Source organism: Oncorhynchus tshawytscha, linkage group LG05 (assembly GCF_018296145.1).
Source record: "Oncorhynchus tshawytscha isolate Ot180627B linkage group LG05, Otsh_v2.0, whole genome shotgun sequence".
NCBI lineage: Eukaryota > Metazoa > Chordata > Actinopteri > Salmoniformes > Salmonidae > Oncorhynchus > Oncorhynchus tshawytscha.
The window spans coordinates 55,476,243-55,493,398 of record NC_056433.1 but is presented as its reverse complement, the minus strand read 5'-3'; the positions used below and the strand labels follow the sequence as shown (position 1 = coordinate 55,493,398).

The 17,156-nt window shown below is 42.1% G+C and overlaps 1 protein-coding gene across 2 annotated transcripts in view; it reads left to right on the top strand.

Moving 5' to 3' along the window:
• LOC112250891 (TLE family member 5) overlaps positions 1-16,581 on the top strand; it is a 42,608-nt gene extending 26,027 nt beyond the window's left edge. The window contains exons 2-7 of one of the 2 annotated variants that reach the window (XM_024421417.2): positions 3,761-3,849; positions 6,379-6,442; positions 7,594-7,638; positions 10,444-10,506; positions 10,901-10,975; positions 11,923-16,581. In XM_024421417.2, coding sequence (XP_024277185.1) covers positions 3,761-3,849; positions 6,379-6,442; positions 7,594-7,638; positions 10,444-10,506; positions 10,901-10,975; positions 11,923-12,150 — 564 coding nt within the window. In that variant the 3' untranslated portion in view covers positions 12,151-16,581. The remainder of the gene's footprint in view (positions 1-3,760; positions 3,850-6,378; positions 6,443-7,593; positions 7,639-10,443; positions 10,507-10,900; positions 10,976-11,922) is intronic. The other variant, XM_024421418.2, reaches the window with a different exon arrangement.
• The last annotated feature ends 575 nt before the right edge of the window (positions 16,582-17,156 follow it).

Here is a 17,156-nt window from a genome sequence, read left to right as displayed (position 1 = left end):
AACTTATGGGAAGAAACACTGGGGGCCCTCACTCCCTCTTACTTACTTTCTCTCTCTCTGCACTGGAATGCTCCACCTGAGGCTATTGACTCAAAGAACCTTTGGTATTTTAAACGTTTGCATACTGTGCTAAACACTGAGGAAACCAGATCACCCCCCCCCCCCCAACTCTGTCTGGGGGCTACCAGCAGGGCCAGGCTGACTTCAGTGGTGCTGCAGGGCTGGGAAGAGCTGCGAACAACCAGCTGGTGTTTTGCCCCTAAGTGCCTTTTTGTTGACACAGGCTTGGTCTTGTGTAGGCAACATAACTGCTATTTGCTCTCTCTTTTCCACAGTTGGCTGGATGGCTAGATAATGTTAGAGGTTAGAGCTCTTGGAACTTGAAGTCTGTCGGATAGGCTTGTGTGGAGATTTTGCTTAGTTATAATGATAATGGATTAGGCCTACTTATATCTAGTGTTTTGATTTGCAAGTAAGGAAATGTGTAGCTTAGCATTTAGCCTAACTTTGTCCCTAGATTGTTAGAATACTGGCTATCAAAAATCAGGAAATCTTTAAGTTATGGGAAAATTTGACAAACCCTCATGTATCAGTCTGTCAGATCTGGAACTGGCCGTGTGCCTTTAGGAAAAGGTGTCTACTATTAGACTACCACCTATCATCACAGTATCTACAGGCAGCCAGAGTGTGCCTTCCATTTGTATTTATTTTTTATTTTTTTCAACACATTTCTCAGAACCTTTTAAGATCCATAATTGTTAGTGCCTGTGTTGCATTATTGAAATCAGAGGGGATATTAATTTGTATTTTGAAATGTTCTAAGCGTTGTCCAAAATCCCAATGGAGTGAGATTTTAAGGAAATTCCCGTAATGTCCTGATGGCATAGCAACTGCTCCATTTGGCTGCTGCTCAGCACTCACAAGACAGTTGCCTGCCCAGCACAGACAGCTGATAACCACATTACAAGATTTTGTCGATGAACGGCGGCGTGTATTCATGAATGCCAAATATTTGACCAATAAAAAAAACATCACCTCTTCATCATTTTCTGTCCATTAGCAAGTGACTGAATCTCACCGGAGAAATCATCCAACCGAGGGAAACAGCGCCCCTCTCCCAGCATGTGTAGCCCATGTATCTGATGCTGTCTGGACCAAAAGAGTATGGCATGTTGCGGCTGTAGCATGTTGCGCATCTAGTGGAAAGCCTTCCCAGAAGAGTGTAGGCTGTTATAGCAGAAAAGGGGGGGACCAACTCCATAATAATGCCCATGATTTTTGGAATGAGATGTTCGACGAGCAGGTGTCCACATACGTTTTGGTCATGTAGTGCCACTGGCCTCAGATGATTTGAAGTTCAATCTGTAGCCTAGCCCTTTTAGGCTGACGCTAATTTAGTTGGGTCATTGTTGCCCACGCGAGGAAGCTAAGCAAGTATTTTAGCTAGGTAGCCTATGACAACAAAAAACATACTATAGGACAGAGCCATAGACCGTTTTGCCAACATGAAAGAGAGGATGACTGCATTGCCGTTCAACTAGTCTACAAGTAGGGTGAGTAAAAAAAAGTTTTGCTTGCACGCACACAGTAATAAGTACTATGGACAGCCACAGAATATTTAGCAACAGTGATTGGACAAAATAGTTTTTGATGTCCTTTTTAAGTTTGTTTTCAGTGTATTAAACTAAGCATATAGCCTTGATTTGACGTTTTAAATGTTTAAATTGAAATGGTTCTGAAGTAGCGGCGGAAGTGCTCATGTTGTCTTTGTGCTGACTTGTGTTGTGTAGTCTGTGGTTCTAAAATCAGTAGTTTAGTAAACTGTCAAACATTAACGAACTTGACCACGTTGCAGGTCATATAACTGTTTGTTACATCCAATAATTGCTTTGTGTACTTCACCAGACAGGTGTTGTTCTTCGGTTTTGTGATGAAACAGATGTATATTTAGTTGAATTTATTCCGCCACTGTGTGACTGTATTTTTGTTGTCATGGCTTTATCGTATATAACGCTGGCGTATGAATGGATGGATTATAGAGCAAACAACGCAATTATCACAACGAAGGCTGTAATATGGATTTCTTTACATCGAGACTTCCGGGGACGCTTGCAAAGCTGACCCGGCTGGGGTTTGAGAAGTGAACAATTATTCGTTCGTTAATTTTCTTGAAAGGTAAGGGCACAACCTAGATTAAAGCCAATGTCTTAAATAGCTGAACATGTTAGTACTCCAACCTCCTGAAAGTGACAAACTGACACGTTTTCATTTTCGTCACAAAAAAAAACACGTTTTATCAAATAAGTGCCTTTGATTTGACGGCCTGCACATACGCAGTTCTGCGCGAGACAACCGTTAGACCTGATTAAGTGTTTCTGCACATGAGCTTAGCTAGCCAATGTCACAATGATCGGGGATTTCTATCATACTGTATGTACTGTTTTTGGCTTCATCATTCACTGACATACTGTACGTTGGCATCGGATGTAAAGTAGTGATTGCGCCGTGGCAATGGTTAGACTGGATTGAGTCAACGGGAGTGGAAAAATTACAATTTTGTATAGGTTTTTGAGTAAACTATATTAGACCTACAGTTATTTATTTTAAATGAAATGCTACACATATTTAAGAGATTTCCCACTTGACACATTATGCGGTCAGCTGGAAAAATAACAAGATTTTGTTCCTATTTGGGTTTAAAGCTGCAGTGAGTTTGGCACAAAGACACAATTAGTCCATCTACCACCACTACTGTTTGTAAAGTAATGTGACTGTAATGACAATCGGGTTGGAACCGGAAAATAACTAAATTGAGGAACATAATCAGAACCGGGAACCAAAGTGATCTATACTGTTATTTTAAAAGCATGGGAACCGCTTGATAACATTATTTTAACGTTCAAGACATTCTTATTTCAGTCCCACAAAAAAAACACAACAAAGCACCTATGCAAAGACCTAACTCAAACTTATTCCAGTGTCTGCCGCCAGCTGAACATTTTTGCTAGTGTGTATGCAACCTGCCCCTCCCCTTCCAAAGCATAGGTTACTGTAGCCTACTAGCTATGTTTCAAGCGTGATTCAGAAATTAGGGAGATTTTAATTACAGAAGAATGGATAAACCTTTTCAATGCTAGTTACTTAGATACTATAGTTACCATGTTTCACATCAGATGTATTAACTACAAAAAGGTACGACGTAGTTTTAATTCTGTTGCCGCTCTGCACACAAACTTTTTAGCTAGCTATCTAACGTTAGCACTGGTCTAATGTTAAGCCAACTGTCGGAAGTTCATCCATAGAATGTGCTCCTCTGTAGGTATAATTCTGTAGGCCAAATTCAGATAATGCATGTCGCTTCAACCCAAGCCGCCTCCACACTCTCTCCACCTACATCATGTCAGTCGCATCTCGTGCCCTTACACTTGTCTGTCCATCACGCATATAAACAACTAGGCTGTAGCTTCCCGGCTCCATAGCAAGCTGCTCTATCCGCACTGATTGGAAAAGTAATTTTAATTTTAAAAAGGAACATTATAAACCGGTACTTTTTGTTTGGAAGCTGTTCAGAACATATTTTGCAGGTTGGAACAGTAAAAAAATAAAAAATATGATAATGAAATTCTATTCAGAATGAAACGATTGTAAAATAATTTTGGTTCCAACCCTGATAACAATACAACACTCAGTCCTACTGGTGTGAGCCAGGCCGGATCTGTCTGATTTCACTGACATGTTTGATGGTGTTTCTGTGTCTCAGGCTTCATCGCAGCAGCTGAAATTCACGACCTCTGACTCGTGTGACCGAATCAAGGATGAGTTCCAGTTCCTCCAAGCACAATACCACAGGTACATTTTTTTTATCACTCCAACCACAGCTTATCAGAGAAACTAGTATCTTTAGTTAAAAGGCAACTCCAAATTTCAACATCATTTTCATTTTCTCCAGTACAATACCAATGTTAACATATGTAAAAAAAAATATATATATATATATATATTTTTTTTTCTTTTTTTAAATGTAAAATGGCACATTTTCAAAATTTTGTAGGAAAAAATAAAACGTTCTGCCTAATGACATCAAAAGTTAAAACATTTTAATAACAGTGAATTTCAAACACTATGAGATTTGCGGTGATGTGGGGAGTAAGAAAATACCGTCCCTTGGGCTAGAAACTTGAAGGGTTTGAAAATCTTTTTTTTAAACTTTAATCCTACCCCGTGATGTTACAGAGAAGTATTTTTTTAGGACCTTTTCTTTACAACCACAGATCATAGAAATACTCTGTTTTCACTCTGGTTTGGTGCTGGAGATGATGAATGAGGTTGAAAAATGGTGGAATTGTCCTTTACGATACAAACTCTTAATCACTTTATTAAGCATAACCATATTATATTTGTAGGTGAGAGTACAGATTAGAGCACTTGTTGAATTTTACTCTATTAAGTCATTGCCGTAAGCATGTGCACCACATGCTGCTTTTATCCAAATCACATGGCCATAACCTACATGATTAGAATACCAAATAATTCACAGCAAGACAAACACATTTTTGTGTCTTCTGCTGCATATTTTTTTTAGGAGCAGATCAATAGATGTGTGTCACTTCCATTTGGAACCCGAGTCTACAACGCTGTTCTCTTTCATGTAATTGAAAACAGTGTTATGATGTACCACTATAGCCACAACCCAACAATATTGGCATTTGCTAGATGGTATAAGGTCATTCGTTTTACCTGGATTGAGATGTGCTGTTTAATTCATGACTTAAATGGAGTTTATGGACCAAGGAAGGTTTCTTCTTTATTGATTTCTAGCCTTTGAAGAAGCAGCTGCACTGCTCCGACTGCATCTGGTTTCCCCTCTTTACCTGTGGTATAGGAACTAGAGTGTGTATTGGCTAAGGTTCTTTCCTCCCTGTTTCATTGAGCTTCATCAGAGGAGAGCAAGATAAAAGCCTATGTTCTTTCGTTGTGTGAAATTCCTGTCGGTCTGATCATCAGTCTGTTCCTATAGCATGAACACCTCAGTGCCTGGGCTTTGGTGTGTAATTCCCCAGACCCCCCCCACAATTTAACCCCTTCAGAGGCAGACAGAAGCAGTTGAAAAGAATACCTGTTCTCTACGCCGAATTCGTAGCATGCATATGCGCCGCCTATTGACTTGAGCTGAAGCGCCATAGACAAGGCTTTGTAGAACGCCGTGTTCAGCACTTTTAAAGGGAAATGTTCTGCAGGCGGTCTCCTGAGCATAGTAGTGAGCATTGTAACTGTCGCTCCCCCCTCCTTCACATGCATAAATAGTTCAGGGAATACATAAATCAAAATAAAGATGACAGCAGGAGCGATTTAGAGGCGGAAGGAGCGGCAATAAAACTCTATCAAAGTGTCGTTTGAGAGCGTCTCTCTGGACCCCTGGGCCGCCTCCACCAATCACAGGCACACAAAGACAATCCCAATAGGGTCTCAGGTAGGGTGGCAGCAGGGGAGGCTGGTTGTCATGACAACCAACCTCTGTGGCTGCTGTTGGATTTTTTATTTTTTTTTAGAAGGGAAAAGCGATTTGGCTAAGTGGAGGCTGCAGGCGAAAGAGGAGTAGAGATGGAGGGCCAGAGGGAGAGAGCTGTCTGAATGAAATGCGCCCCCTGAGCACTTGTTTGGTCAGGGAATCTGAGGACTGCTCTTGAATTGTAATGAGGTGGTTTATTCTTTAACCTTTTCACTTTGGGCTGGTTTAACATTGCCACTTTTATGATTCCATTTGCATCCACTATTTTTCCATGTAAGTGACAGAATCTGTGGTGGCTATGAGCAGCAGTTTCCCATTTAGGACCAATGATGAGAATCGCCACAGCTAATGCTCTGCCTAATTAAGCCGTCATTCACAGTGGCACAGATCCAGATCCCAAAGACTATCTTAATGTAAATACACCATTATAAACCCTTGTTTGATGTAAACCCTTCTCCCTCTGTATCATTATTAATCAGAATTCTTTCCAGGGGGGACGTCAACACCGGAACCATTCTAATATGGTAACCAAGTTTGTGACAAGTGGTGTGACTTGGCCTCCTTTGTCCTGTCACCTCCTGTGACATCTGCAGTGAGCACGCTGACATGATTACAGCTAATGGCTGTCTTTGACGCCTCAGAGCTGCACATTCACCAACCAGCCACTATTTATAGGCAGGACATTTAAAAGCAATCTGGGTGTATATATTGGCCTTTTATTGGGGTTTATTTGGGATCCTTTGGTCGATTGACACCATGTTAGATCTGCTGAGGGAAGGATGAAATCATTTCCTGGCTCTCTGAAGAGATATGATGGATGCTTCCTGTAGACTAAAAAGATGTTCTGTTTTTCTCTCCTTTTTCTGCAGTTTGAAACTGGAGTGTGACAAGCTGGCAAGTGAGAAGTCTGAGATGCAGCGTCATTATATCATGGTGAGAGTCTGTGTGTGTGTTTCTGTGATGTGTGTGTGTGTGTGTGTGTGTGATTGACCCTGCTCTGTCAGTCTGCCCCAGGGCCTGCTGGCCCAGTCACATGGAATCACATTCATACCAACTACTGTACAGGCAGGGGGATGTTAAACACTGCAATGATATATCTCAACAAAACATACTTTCACCTTTTTATTATGGGATAGTTTTGAATTTGGCACTATTTTAGTCTTACAACTGCAACATATTAGCAGTATTGCAGTGATGTTGAGCATATGATTTCTCTCATGTCTCTTATTTTACCCCCTCCTGTGTAGCCCTGTTCCCATCTATTTCTCTCTCTCCACTCCTTTTCTCCTGACTCTCCCTCTTCTCTGTGTATTTCTATGTCGTTGTTCTCTCTCTCCTCCCTTCTATGATTCCTCCTCATCTCATCTGTGGTCTTTTTGTCTCTGATGTCGTTATGTCATCCTCCCCCTCTTCCCACCATCCTCCCCCCGACACATACTCTCCACCTCTAGCTAATCTCATTGTCTCTTGCCAGGCCTGTGTAGCTGTCTGATATTCTGTCTCTAATTGATCCGTTGACTGGCTTAATCTCATCTAATCTGTGCAGCGCTGCACTCGTATCCATCAGCGGGTCAGTGTGTGGAGCTTCAGCCCAGGCCCCCCCCCCCATTGCCTATCGGGTTCCCGCGCTTCGCCGCCTGCTAACGCAAGCACCTCCATTTCCCCAGCACCGTAATTGCTTTAGGGACATGCCGTTTGGGGTGGAAGGCTTACTCTCCTCTCTCGTGTGTGTGTGTGTGTGTATGTGTGTTTGTTTTAGAGCGTTGGAGCCCATGCCTTCACAGACCGAGAGGGTGATTTAACAGGGCAAATGCTGAGCCACTGGCCCGCTCATTAACACAGAACACACACCATCCCTTCTCACAGCGACACACAGAAGGACACCAATAACAGGATGTGTGTAAAGGGTTTGACCTGGTGTAATGACATGATACATGACACCCAGGAGATGGCTGCTGTAGACTGCTCTGTGGGACAGTCAGAAATGCATATAGACAATCTGTCTACAGGACATAATGTCATTTCCCTTTTTCCATTATTATACTGTATATATAATAACGCTGTGTCTTCCTTCTACTTTACAGTACTATGAGATGTCCTATGGGCTGAACATCGAAATGCACAAGCAGGTAAGTCTCTCGTGCTACATTAATAGCAACCACTTCTTCAGCAGTGATATCTGAGAGAGGAATCTGTTCTTCTCCTTGGGTGTGCCGACTAGTCGGACAAAACAAGAATCTTAATGGATATGGGCAATTTCCGAGGTACGATTATGATCTGAGTATTTTTTTGTTATCCTTGATCGGGGTGCCAGCACGCATCTTTCTCATATCAATCAGTCATGTGCGAGGTTCTAGGTGGTCTAAATGACTCAACTGGCTGTAAAGAGAAGGGTGGGCTGTATGTTGATCCTGCTGCCCTGATTGGCTATATTTTTCCATCCACTTGCTTCAGAATTTCACCTGATCAGTTTTCGGTCTGATCATTTGGATTTCTGCTGCCTGTTACTATGATAAATCACATAGCGAGGATGTTTGCTATCAATGTGCGTAATATCTAACAAGCGGTGCAAGCTTAGGAGAAGAAATATGAACCGCTGCTGCACATTATGAGTGACAGACGGCAAACGTGGCTGCCCCTGCAAGTTGAGGACACACACACCCCTCTGTTCACTGCTCTTAATTTGCAGTGAGAATGTGCAGGGAGGTGTTTTGCCAACATCTACCAATCACGAGTATCATCCGATCCGACTATCAACTGTCAACTTGCGGATACGAGTATGACCATGTCGGCACACCCCTACTTCCCATCATGCTGCCTGTAGACAGACGGACAGTGAATCATCTCTCTGTGGCATCGATGAGAAAGCATCATTACTCACAGAGGGATTGTTCTAATGGAAGGAGCAGTACAGTACTGCACAGGTTAAAGCTCTAATCTAGGTATATTCCTACATGATCAGTGGAAGAGTAGCGTACTACTGTCTAAGGGGCTCATCTGGTGCCCATTGATCAGGGGGTGTGGGGAGTAAATAATGGGCAGGCTGCTGGGGTAGAGTGATGTGCCTCTGTGGACCCGGCTTTATCTGTGACCTCGTCTGGCGATCGCGGCGACCCTAAAAGATTGACGGTTCCTCCCTGATAGCCACACCGGCAGCATGGGACACGCAGTGAAAAATTGCGTCACAAACGCGCTCGCTCGCTGGCGCACACACACACACACGTGCATACACAGCCTCCACTCTGCCTCATGAGTACAATTCATCACCCCTACTCCTTTATTTGACGGGGATGAAATATTTAGAAATTCAGAGGCGAGAAAGAGCGAGGGGAGCTGTGTGTGTGTGTGTGTCCACTTATGTTTGCCTATATGTGTGTATCCGCATTTTTGTTAGCCCGTTTGTGTGTGTGTGTGAGTGCGTGCTTTGTGTGCCTTTGTGTGTGTGAGTGGGTGCAGATGAACTGCGGCAGCATTAGAGTTGAAATTGAAGGGGGTGTGTAGAACTGAATGTCGAGGAGAATTCACATCTGGGTTTTGTGTACAGCCTGCTCTCTTCCTCCTCCCACTCTCCCTCGCTTTCTCTCTCTCCTCCTGAGCGTTCTGTTCTCTCCAGCTGAGGGGCTCCAGACAGTTTAGTCTGGGATTGTGCCAGGGAGATATTGAAAAGGGGTTATTCGTGTTTCTTCTTTCTCTCTGCTTTTTATATTTATTTATTTAAAAAATAAATAAAAATGTCCTTGCCAGTTGCGAGGCCTCTCTCCGGTTAGCCTAGATGAATTGTGCTCCCGCCTGACAAAACATTTGGCATCTCCTCTTATTTTTGTGTGTGTGATGTGATCTTGCGTGTGTGTGTATAGAAAGAAGAGTGGAGAGACAAAATACATTTTTAGAGGAGACAGCAAGCGATGTCGGTGCGCATGATAGTGATAAGAGTGTAATGGTGCATGGTAAATGAATGTGATGAGGTCTCTTCTCAGATATCACGCTGAATTAGAAAGTAACACAATTAACACTGTTGCATATCTGAGTTGGTTATGATAATCACTGCCCGAACATGGTGCGTGTGCGTACAGATGTGTGATCTTAATTTGACCTACATTGTCACAGCAAAATAATCCTGCATGTTGCTTGATCGGTGGTTAGGCTACTTGAAAAGTGCAATACTGTTAATATAACTGTGGGTTTTCAGTGAATTTTATGTACACTACCGTTCAAACCAGTTTGCGCTGTTCTATGAAGGGAGTTGTACACTGTTGTACAAGATCTTCAGTTTCTTGGCAATTTCTCATATGCAATAGCCTTAATTTCTCAGAACAAGAATAGACTGATGAGTTTCAGAAGAAGGTTATTTGTTTCTGGCCATTTTGAGCCTGTAATCGAACCCACAAATGCTGATGCTCCAGATACTCAACCAGTCTAAAGAAGGACAGTTTTTTTATTGCTTTTTTAATCAGGACAACAGTTTTCAGCTGTGCTAACATAATTGCAAAATGATTTTCTAATGATCAATTAGCCTTTTAAAATGCTAAACTTGGATTAGCTAACACAATGTGCCATTGGAACACAGGAGTGATGGTTGCTGATAATGGGCCTGTGTACGCCTATGTAGCTATTCCATAAAGAAATCTGCCGTTTCCAGCTACAATTGTCATTTACAACATTAACAATGTCTACACTGTATTTCTGAACAATTTGATGTCATTTTAATGGACTTTAAAAAAAAATATATTTCAAAAACATTTTTAAGTGACCTCAAACTTTTGAACGGTAGTGTAAATCGGTGCAGGAAAATTCTCCGCAACAAAAGAGTGATCAAATTAAGGTCCTATGTTCTGTGTGCTTGTTGTAAAGTGCCCTTTGGGTGCATTGGGTTTGTGTTGTGAGACTGATGGGTGTTAAATGAAGCTAAGGGCTGAAGTGTTTTATCTCCTCAGGCTGAGATTGTGAAGAGATTAAATGGGATCTGTGCCCAGGTCCTCCCTTATCTGTCCCAGGAGGTAAGACCACCCTCTAACCCCTGACCCTTTACCCCTAACCCCAACCCCACATTGCGCCCTTAGCCTGGAATGAGATCATTCTCATTTGACCACTCCTCCTCCCTCCCTGTATTATATTTTTCTCTGTTCTCTCTCCATTCATCATTGAGAGCCCTGTAATCAAAGGGGCCAGTGCGCTCTGCTGTGATCCAGATAAGATGTGCTCATTTATGTCCATGACAAGATGACCCTGACCCATTCCAACATGGGAGTAGACCATTGATTCTCCATCAGAGCCCTATGTTCTGTTAGTGGTGGCTGGTTGAATAACTGAATGGGTGAGGAGCACAGGGTCAGTGTTGGTAGTGTTGATCCATCTACTTACCCCCCCCCCCTGTGTGTGTTTGTACCCCAGCACCAGCAGCAGGTCCTGGGGGCCATCGAGAGGGCCAAGCAGGTCACCCCTCCAGAGATGAACTCCATCATCCGGGTAGGCTGCTCCCTCCAGCCCCTCCTCTGTGGGGTTACTGCTACTCTGTCACTATTTCACTATCTATCACTCTTTTATGATGCATCTGCTGTCCTGGGGTTTCCTTTAGCTTTGTCTGGTGTTTTAGGTATTGAAGATGATGATAAACGATCTTTGTGTGTATATTACACTGAGTGTACAAAACATTACGAACACTTTCCTAATATTGAGTTGCACCCCCTTTTACCCTCAGAACAGCCTCAATTTGTCAGGTTGTGGACTCTACAAGGTGTCAAAAGCTTGTGTCAAGTTGTCTGGATGTACTTTTGGTGAGGGACCATTCTTGATACACACATGAAACTGTTCAGTGTGAAAAACCCAACAGCATTGTAGTTCTTGGCACATTTAAAACGGTGCACCTACTACCATACTCCGTTCAAAGGCACTTCAGTAATTTGTCTTGCTCATTCACCCTCTGAATGGTACACATACACAATCCATGTCTCAATTGTCTCAATGGTTAAACCTTATTTAACCTGTCTCCTCCCCTTCATCTACACTGATTGAAGTGAATTTAACAGGTGACATCAATAAGGAATCATAGTATTCACCTGGATTCATCTGGTCAGTCGTCATGGAAAGAGCAGGTTTTCCTAATGTTGTACACTTGGTGTATGTATATGTCACATGTGGCCGGTGGTACCTTAATTGTGGAGGACATGCTCTTTGTAATGGCTGTAACAGAATATATGGAATTGTTCAAACACATGGTTTACATGTGTTTGATGCCATTCCAGCCATTGTTATGAGCCGTCCTCCCCTCAGCAGCCTCCTGTAGTTTATGTATAATGTGTGTCTACATATGTTTATCATATACCCTCAGTGTATGTGCATATGTGTGCGTGTGAGAGCCATATGCACCCATCTGTACCTCCCCTGTGTTTGAGCTGTGTGTTTGTTGTCCGCAGCAGCAGCTCCAGGCTCACCAGCTGTCCCAGCTCCAGGGTCTGGCCCTGCCCATGACCCCCATGCCCCTGGGCCTGAGCCAGTCCACCCTGCCGGCCGTCACCTCCTCCTCAGGCCTCTTCTCCCTCTCCTCCATCCTTGCCTCGCAGGCCCAGCTGGCCAAGGAAGAGAAGGCATCACGTGAGGGAGCCGACAACCACCGTGAGGAGGACGGGGACAAGTCCGACTAGAGCTCCCTCTCTTTCTCCCTCCACCGCATATCAGCAGCATCGGAGGGCTGTGGTCCTGTATACCTGCTATGTATCCATGCCAGCCTTCCTCTTCTCCCCTACGCCCTTCTCCCTAATCGTCCTACTTATATTTGCCATGCTTGTTTTTAAAATCTACTCTCTTTTTCTCTCACTCTCTTGTCCTATCTGATGCTTTTGCCGTCATTCCAACTATGTACAGTGTTGAATTTTTTTTTTATACAATTTCTTCAGATATCGTTTGATTTGAGCTTGAGTTCTTTTGTTAATTGTGTATTCTTGTCACTGACCACCAACGGTCCCTTTTCCTTCCATTCTCACCACATTTTCACTCTTTACTCTCCCTCTTTTAAAGGAGGAGTTTCCTTTTCCACAACCAAATCTCTGTTTTTGATGTAAATGGCATGTTGTATAAGGGTCCAGACACCTTTTTTGTGATTTCAAATGTTTTTGAGAAATAAAGCTTTTAGTGTAGTGATGCCGGTCGTTAGATGTTGTACACATGAAATTATCATTCCAAACTTTATCCTCAACGTTATATTCCATTTTGTTGCGACTCAAGCTATATCTCTCCGTCCATTCTACATGTAACTGCCAAAAGAAAAGAAAGACTTGATTAAATAAGGGATACAAAGTGTTTTGAAAGCATGAGGTGCTTCCACAGGAAGTTCCAGACACTTGTAGATTCTATGCCAAGGTGCGTTGAAGCTGTTCTGGTGGCCCAATGCCCTATGAAGACACTTTGTGTTGGTGTTTTTCTTATTTTGGCAGTTACATGCAGCAAGCTACACGGAAAATGGAACAGCTGGATAGGGGAAACTACTTGAGTCGCCAAAAGGGAATATAACATTCTGGATAAAGTTTGGGAATGACACAATTTCATGTGTACAGCATCTAAGCCCTGCATCACTAGTATAAGCTTTGCTGTTTCTACAAAAACATATTTGGGTGTTTTTGGAACTTTTGTTCGTGTTTTTTCGGGGCCCCCATACTACACGACGAGGACAAAGAATTGATATGCTCTTTGGGTTAAGTTCCTCAAACTTGAAATCACAAGAGAGTCTAGACTGTACTATAACATGCCATTTACATCAAAAATAGAGATTTTGGTTGTAAAAAAAAAAGAAGAGGAAACTTCTCCTTTAATCACACTCTCCTCCCCTCCATTTTGCTCATTTGTGTTCTTTCTCATAAGTGGATATTTGTTTGCACGCCACTGTCGCTGAGCGTCTCCTTCCTCCCTTTTTAACCAGGGCCCATCTGGGACCCTGAATGTCACACAGTATAATTGGAATAACAAACCAGAAGAGATCCAACAGACAGGCTCGCGTCACACAGCTCTCTAGCCTCTGTTGTGTCAACTTGATTCGATCGGTTGGTGTACACGACTTTGTTGCTCCATCGTAAAGACTCTTAGATGAGCTACATTGAAACGGGTCTATGGACGTCTGAATCCTAACTTGAAAATCCTGCATTGATAGTTGGGTGCACTTCGATTTTCAGGTTAGTATTCGCCCCCAAGGTGAAGGAGGGTAGTTGAAAGACGTCAGTCTTCTTGGGGAATAGTGTAACTAGGTAATTCCAGTCCCTGATGGCTATAGTTGGGAAAGACTCATTCCTGTCTTAATGCCATATAAAGCTGTGCTCTTACGTAGTCAAACTCTAGTGCTGCTTTTAGTCGTTTTAAGAAAGTAGGACGTATTGAAAAAAAATACTTCTAGATAAGTAGAGAGATGTATAATAAAAATTGTGTATGGGAAACAAAAAACACCTTAGAGCTACTTTCATGCTGTTTCCCTTCAAGTCTGTGCTATCAGTCCTCCTAACAAATCCACCCCCTATGACAAATTCCCCAAAGAACCCGGTCTAACCCACCGAGCTGCTTTAGACATATCCACACACAGCAGCTTCCATGAAAGGCATGCTATCAGTACTATAATAACAGTCCGAATGTCCAGATCGCAGTGATGATAACATTGTGGAAGGTAGAAAAGACCTTCAATCTTTTTTTCTCCTTTCTGTAAAGTGCACTAATATTATGTTTTGGTGGTGATGCAGTAGAGGAGAGTAGTTGCCTCCAACACTAGAGGGCAGTAAGTGTTTTAGAAAGCAGCTCTGACGTCCATTGAGTCACCTCTTTGAACAGGAGTCCTCCGGTCTATTTTAGGAAACGGGTTGACATCTCTGTCAACCCCTATTGTTAGGCAGCGGCATTGAACATATGCAAAATGTCCACTCAGCCCCGACTATCTTTTTACTCAAAGATGAATCTCTGTATAAGAAAAAATGATACATGATTGAGCTTTCTCTTGTATACAATACATTAACAGCACTCACATATGTTGATCTATTGTCCATGGCCAATGAATAGTTAACGTACTGTTTTTTTGAGCTGTTCTTTGATTAGATAAAGCACAACTAGCCACTGTTTAATGTGCATTTACAAAAATATATCTTTCCCAAACATGTTTCTCACAACCTATTGGAGAAACGGAGCGAGAAACGACAGCTTGATACGATATTACCTGGCCCCTTGAGTGCCGATGTAGGCTAGAAGCTGAAGCTGTACCTGGACTTGAAGAAATAATGATGTGACTATCATGATCTCTGATTCCCAGGATCATTCAATTCAAAGTCCCATTAACCAGCTCTGCAAACGTTATGACAATACGTTCGGTAATCACCCGAAATATGGCACTCCATTTAGTATGATATGTTACGTTTCGTATGGTATGCATTAATTTGTGTATGTCCATCATCCATTTTGTATGGTATGATAGCTTACAAATTGCAAATGTTTTGTTAAGAATTCTATTTGTTGTTGCTAAGGTTGGCTAGGTGGCTAACGTTTGCTAGTCTAGGGGTTAAGACTTAAGGATGGGGGGAGTGTTATCTAGCATGCTAAGTAGCTAAAAAAGTATTTGCTAAAGTTGTCCGTGAGGAAATTCGAACGCGCTATCTTTTTGTTTGTTAGAAGTTCGCGTTATACTCCCACCCACCCCAACCAACCAACACCCACCAACCTCCTTCCTTTCAACCTCCTTCCTTTCTTTTGGCTTAAGTTACATTGTTTTATATAACCATGCCAAATGTAACATATACTAATTTGAGTGACCTGGATTTACGTTTACTATGTTACGTCTAGTCTGAGACGGGCTGTTTTTGGAAGTACATGCTGTGTGTAAATGCAGTAATGACAATAGTTGCTCCGCCAAACTCCATATTTTGGTGAGTTCCGAACATATGTTCTACAACGTTTGCAGAGCTGGTTAATGGGACTTTGAGTTGAAGAATCCTGGGCGTCAGAGGCGATGTCGTCATATTCATCATCTCCCAGGTACTGGTTCGGGCTAGGACTGAGGTCTAGAACCTTGGGTTGAATGTCCAGGCAGCCCTAGAGCTATGGGGAATATAGAAGATGTGTGTGATGGTGACTGTGGTGGTTTTACTGTAAGATTCATTGGGAGGTAATTGGTGTTATTGTCTGACCATTGTTTTGATCCCAGCCTGTGATACAGCATGTGATGTACTGTATGTTTTTTGTATTTCCCTTATATTAATAGACATTCTCCGTTCTGTTTTTGGTGGGTTACACTGTGAGGGTATATAGATCTGTGTAAATTTCCTAGATAACTCTGAGATGATTCCATAGCCGTATGTGAATGCATTCATAAACCTCTGTAATATTAGATTTGAACGTTGGTCAGTCAGTGGTGAACCTGGGATTGATGTGTGGCTCTCTAAGCTTGTGAGCACAACTTACTCCTATGGACTTAAACAGTAGTGATATGCAACGAGTGTGAGTAGCTAGATGCACACAAACGCATGTCTCTTGGGGAACTATATTCCTTTCTATTAGCGAAGAAATGTTTAAAAAAAAAAAATTGGTACACATTCTCTGTGATCAATGCACTTGTTTGAATATTATCGCTATAAAATAGAATGAGAGTAAAAAGCTGTTAAATTCTGATACAAATGAACTATGTGTTTGTTTAGTAGATGGGGACCAGTTTATGTATACAGTTATACATATAAAGCTTTACGTGTATATGGCTGCATCTTCTGTCTGTCCTGGATGGTTCCTGTGCTATGTCCTACAGTACTGATGTGACACTAGAGGACCTGCAGTACTTTGACCTATACCTGACCCAATCGCTTGCCCTTTCCCCAAAGCGTGAAGCATTGTAAGCATTTTGAGCTTTGTAAAGGTCATTTTTTAAATACTTATTTTGTGTATAATGTAAAACCTAAAGTGTGTACTTTGGCAAAAAAAAAAGAAAAAAAGTGTCATGAAATCATAGCTTCATTTAAACAAGGTGAAATATAAAAAGTAACACATTTACTATACATAACTGAAATGTTCTGCAGTAAGGAAGTACTTATGGTGCCTTACAAATAAAGTCAATCAAATCAGCCGTGCGTGTTTGTCATTATGTATCTACTACTCCAAGAGGCCATGGTGAAAATGCAGTGGAGCTCTAGTATATTTTCAGTATTATTGCTAGTTAAAGTATGACATTCACATGACTAATACTCTGCCAATTGATGTACTGTATCATATAAATAGTCTCATATGGACATTGTCAATGCCTGTGGAGCTTTGAGGTCCTTGTAGTTCATTGTAACTCCACAAGGCGGAAGTGTTGATTTAAAAACACCCTGTCTCATTTCTACTCTGGGCTGAATAATGCTCTGAGGTATTCCTCCATGTACTCCTCTGGCACAGAGGCATGGAATATTTGAAGAATGGGATGTCTGCTCCCTGGGGTTCCTGATTTAGGTTTAGAAATTCTCCACCACATGTTCTGTTTTATTATAACATTGGAGACATTGAGACATGACCCAGTTGGCACCTCCGCAAAACCCTTGTGTAGATATTCCATCTATCAATCAAATGCATATCTTGTCATCACATTCAGTTATTTCTCATTACACGCACACATATATGCAGTGTTACGCATACACAGGCAGTTACACACACACTCTTC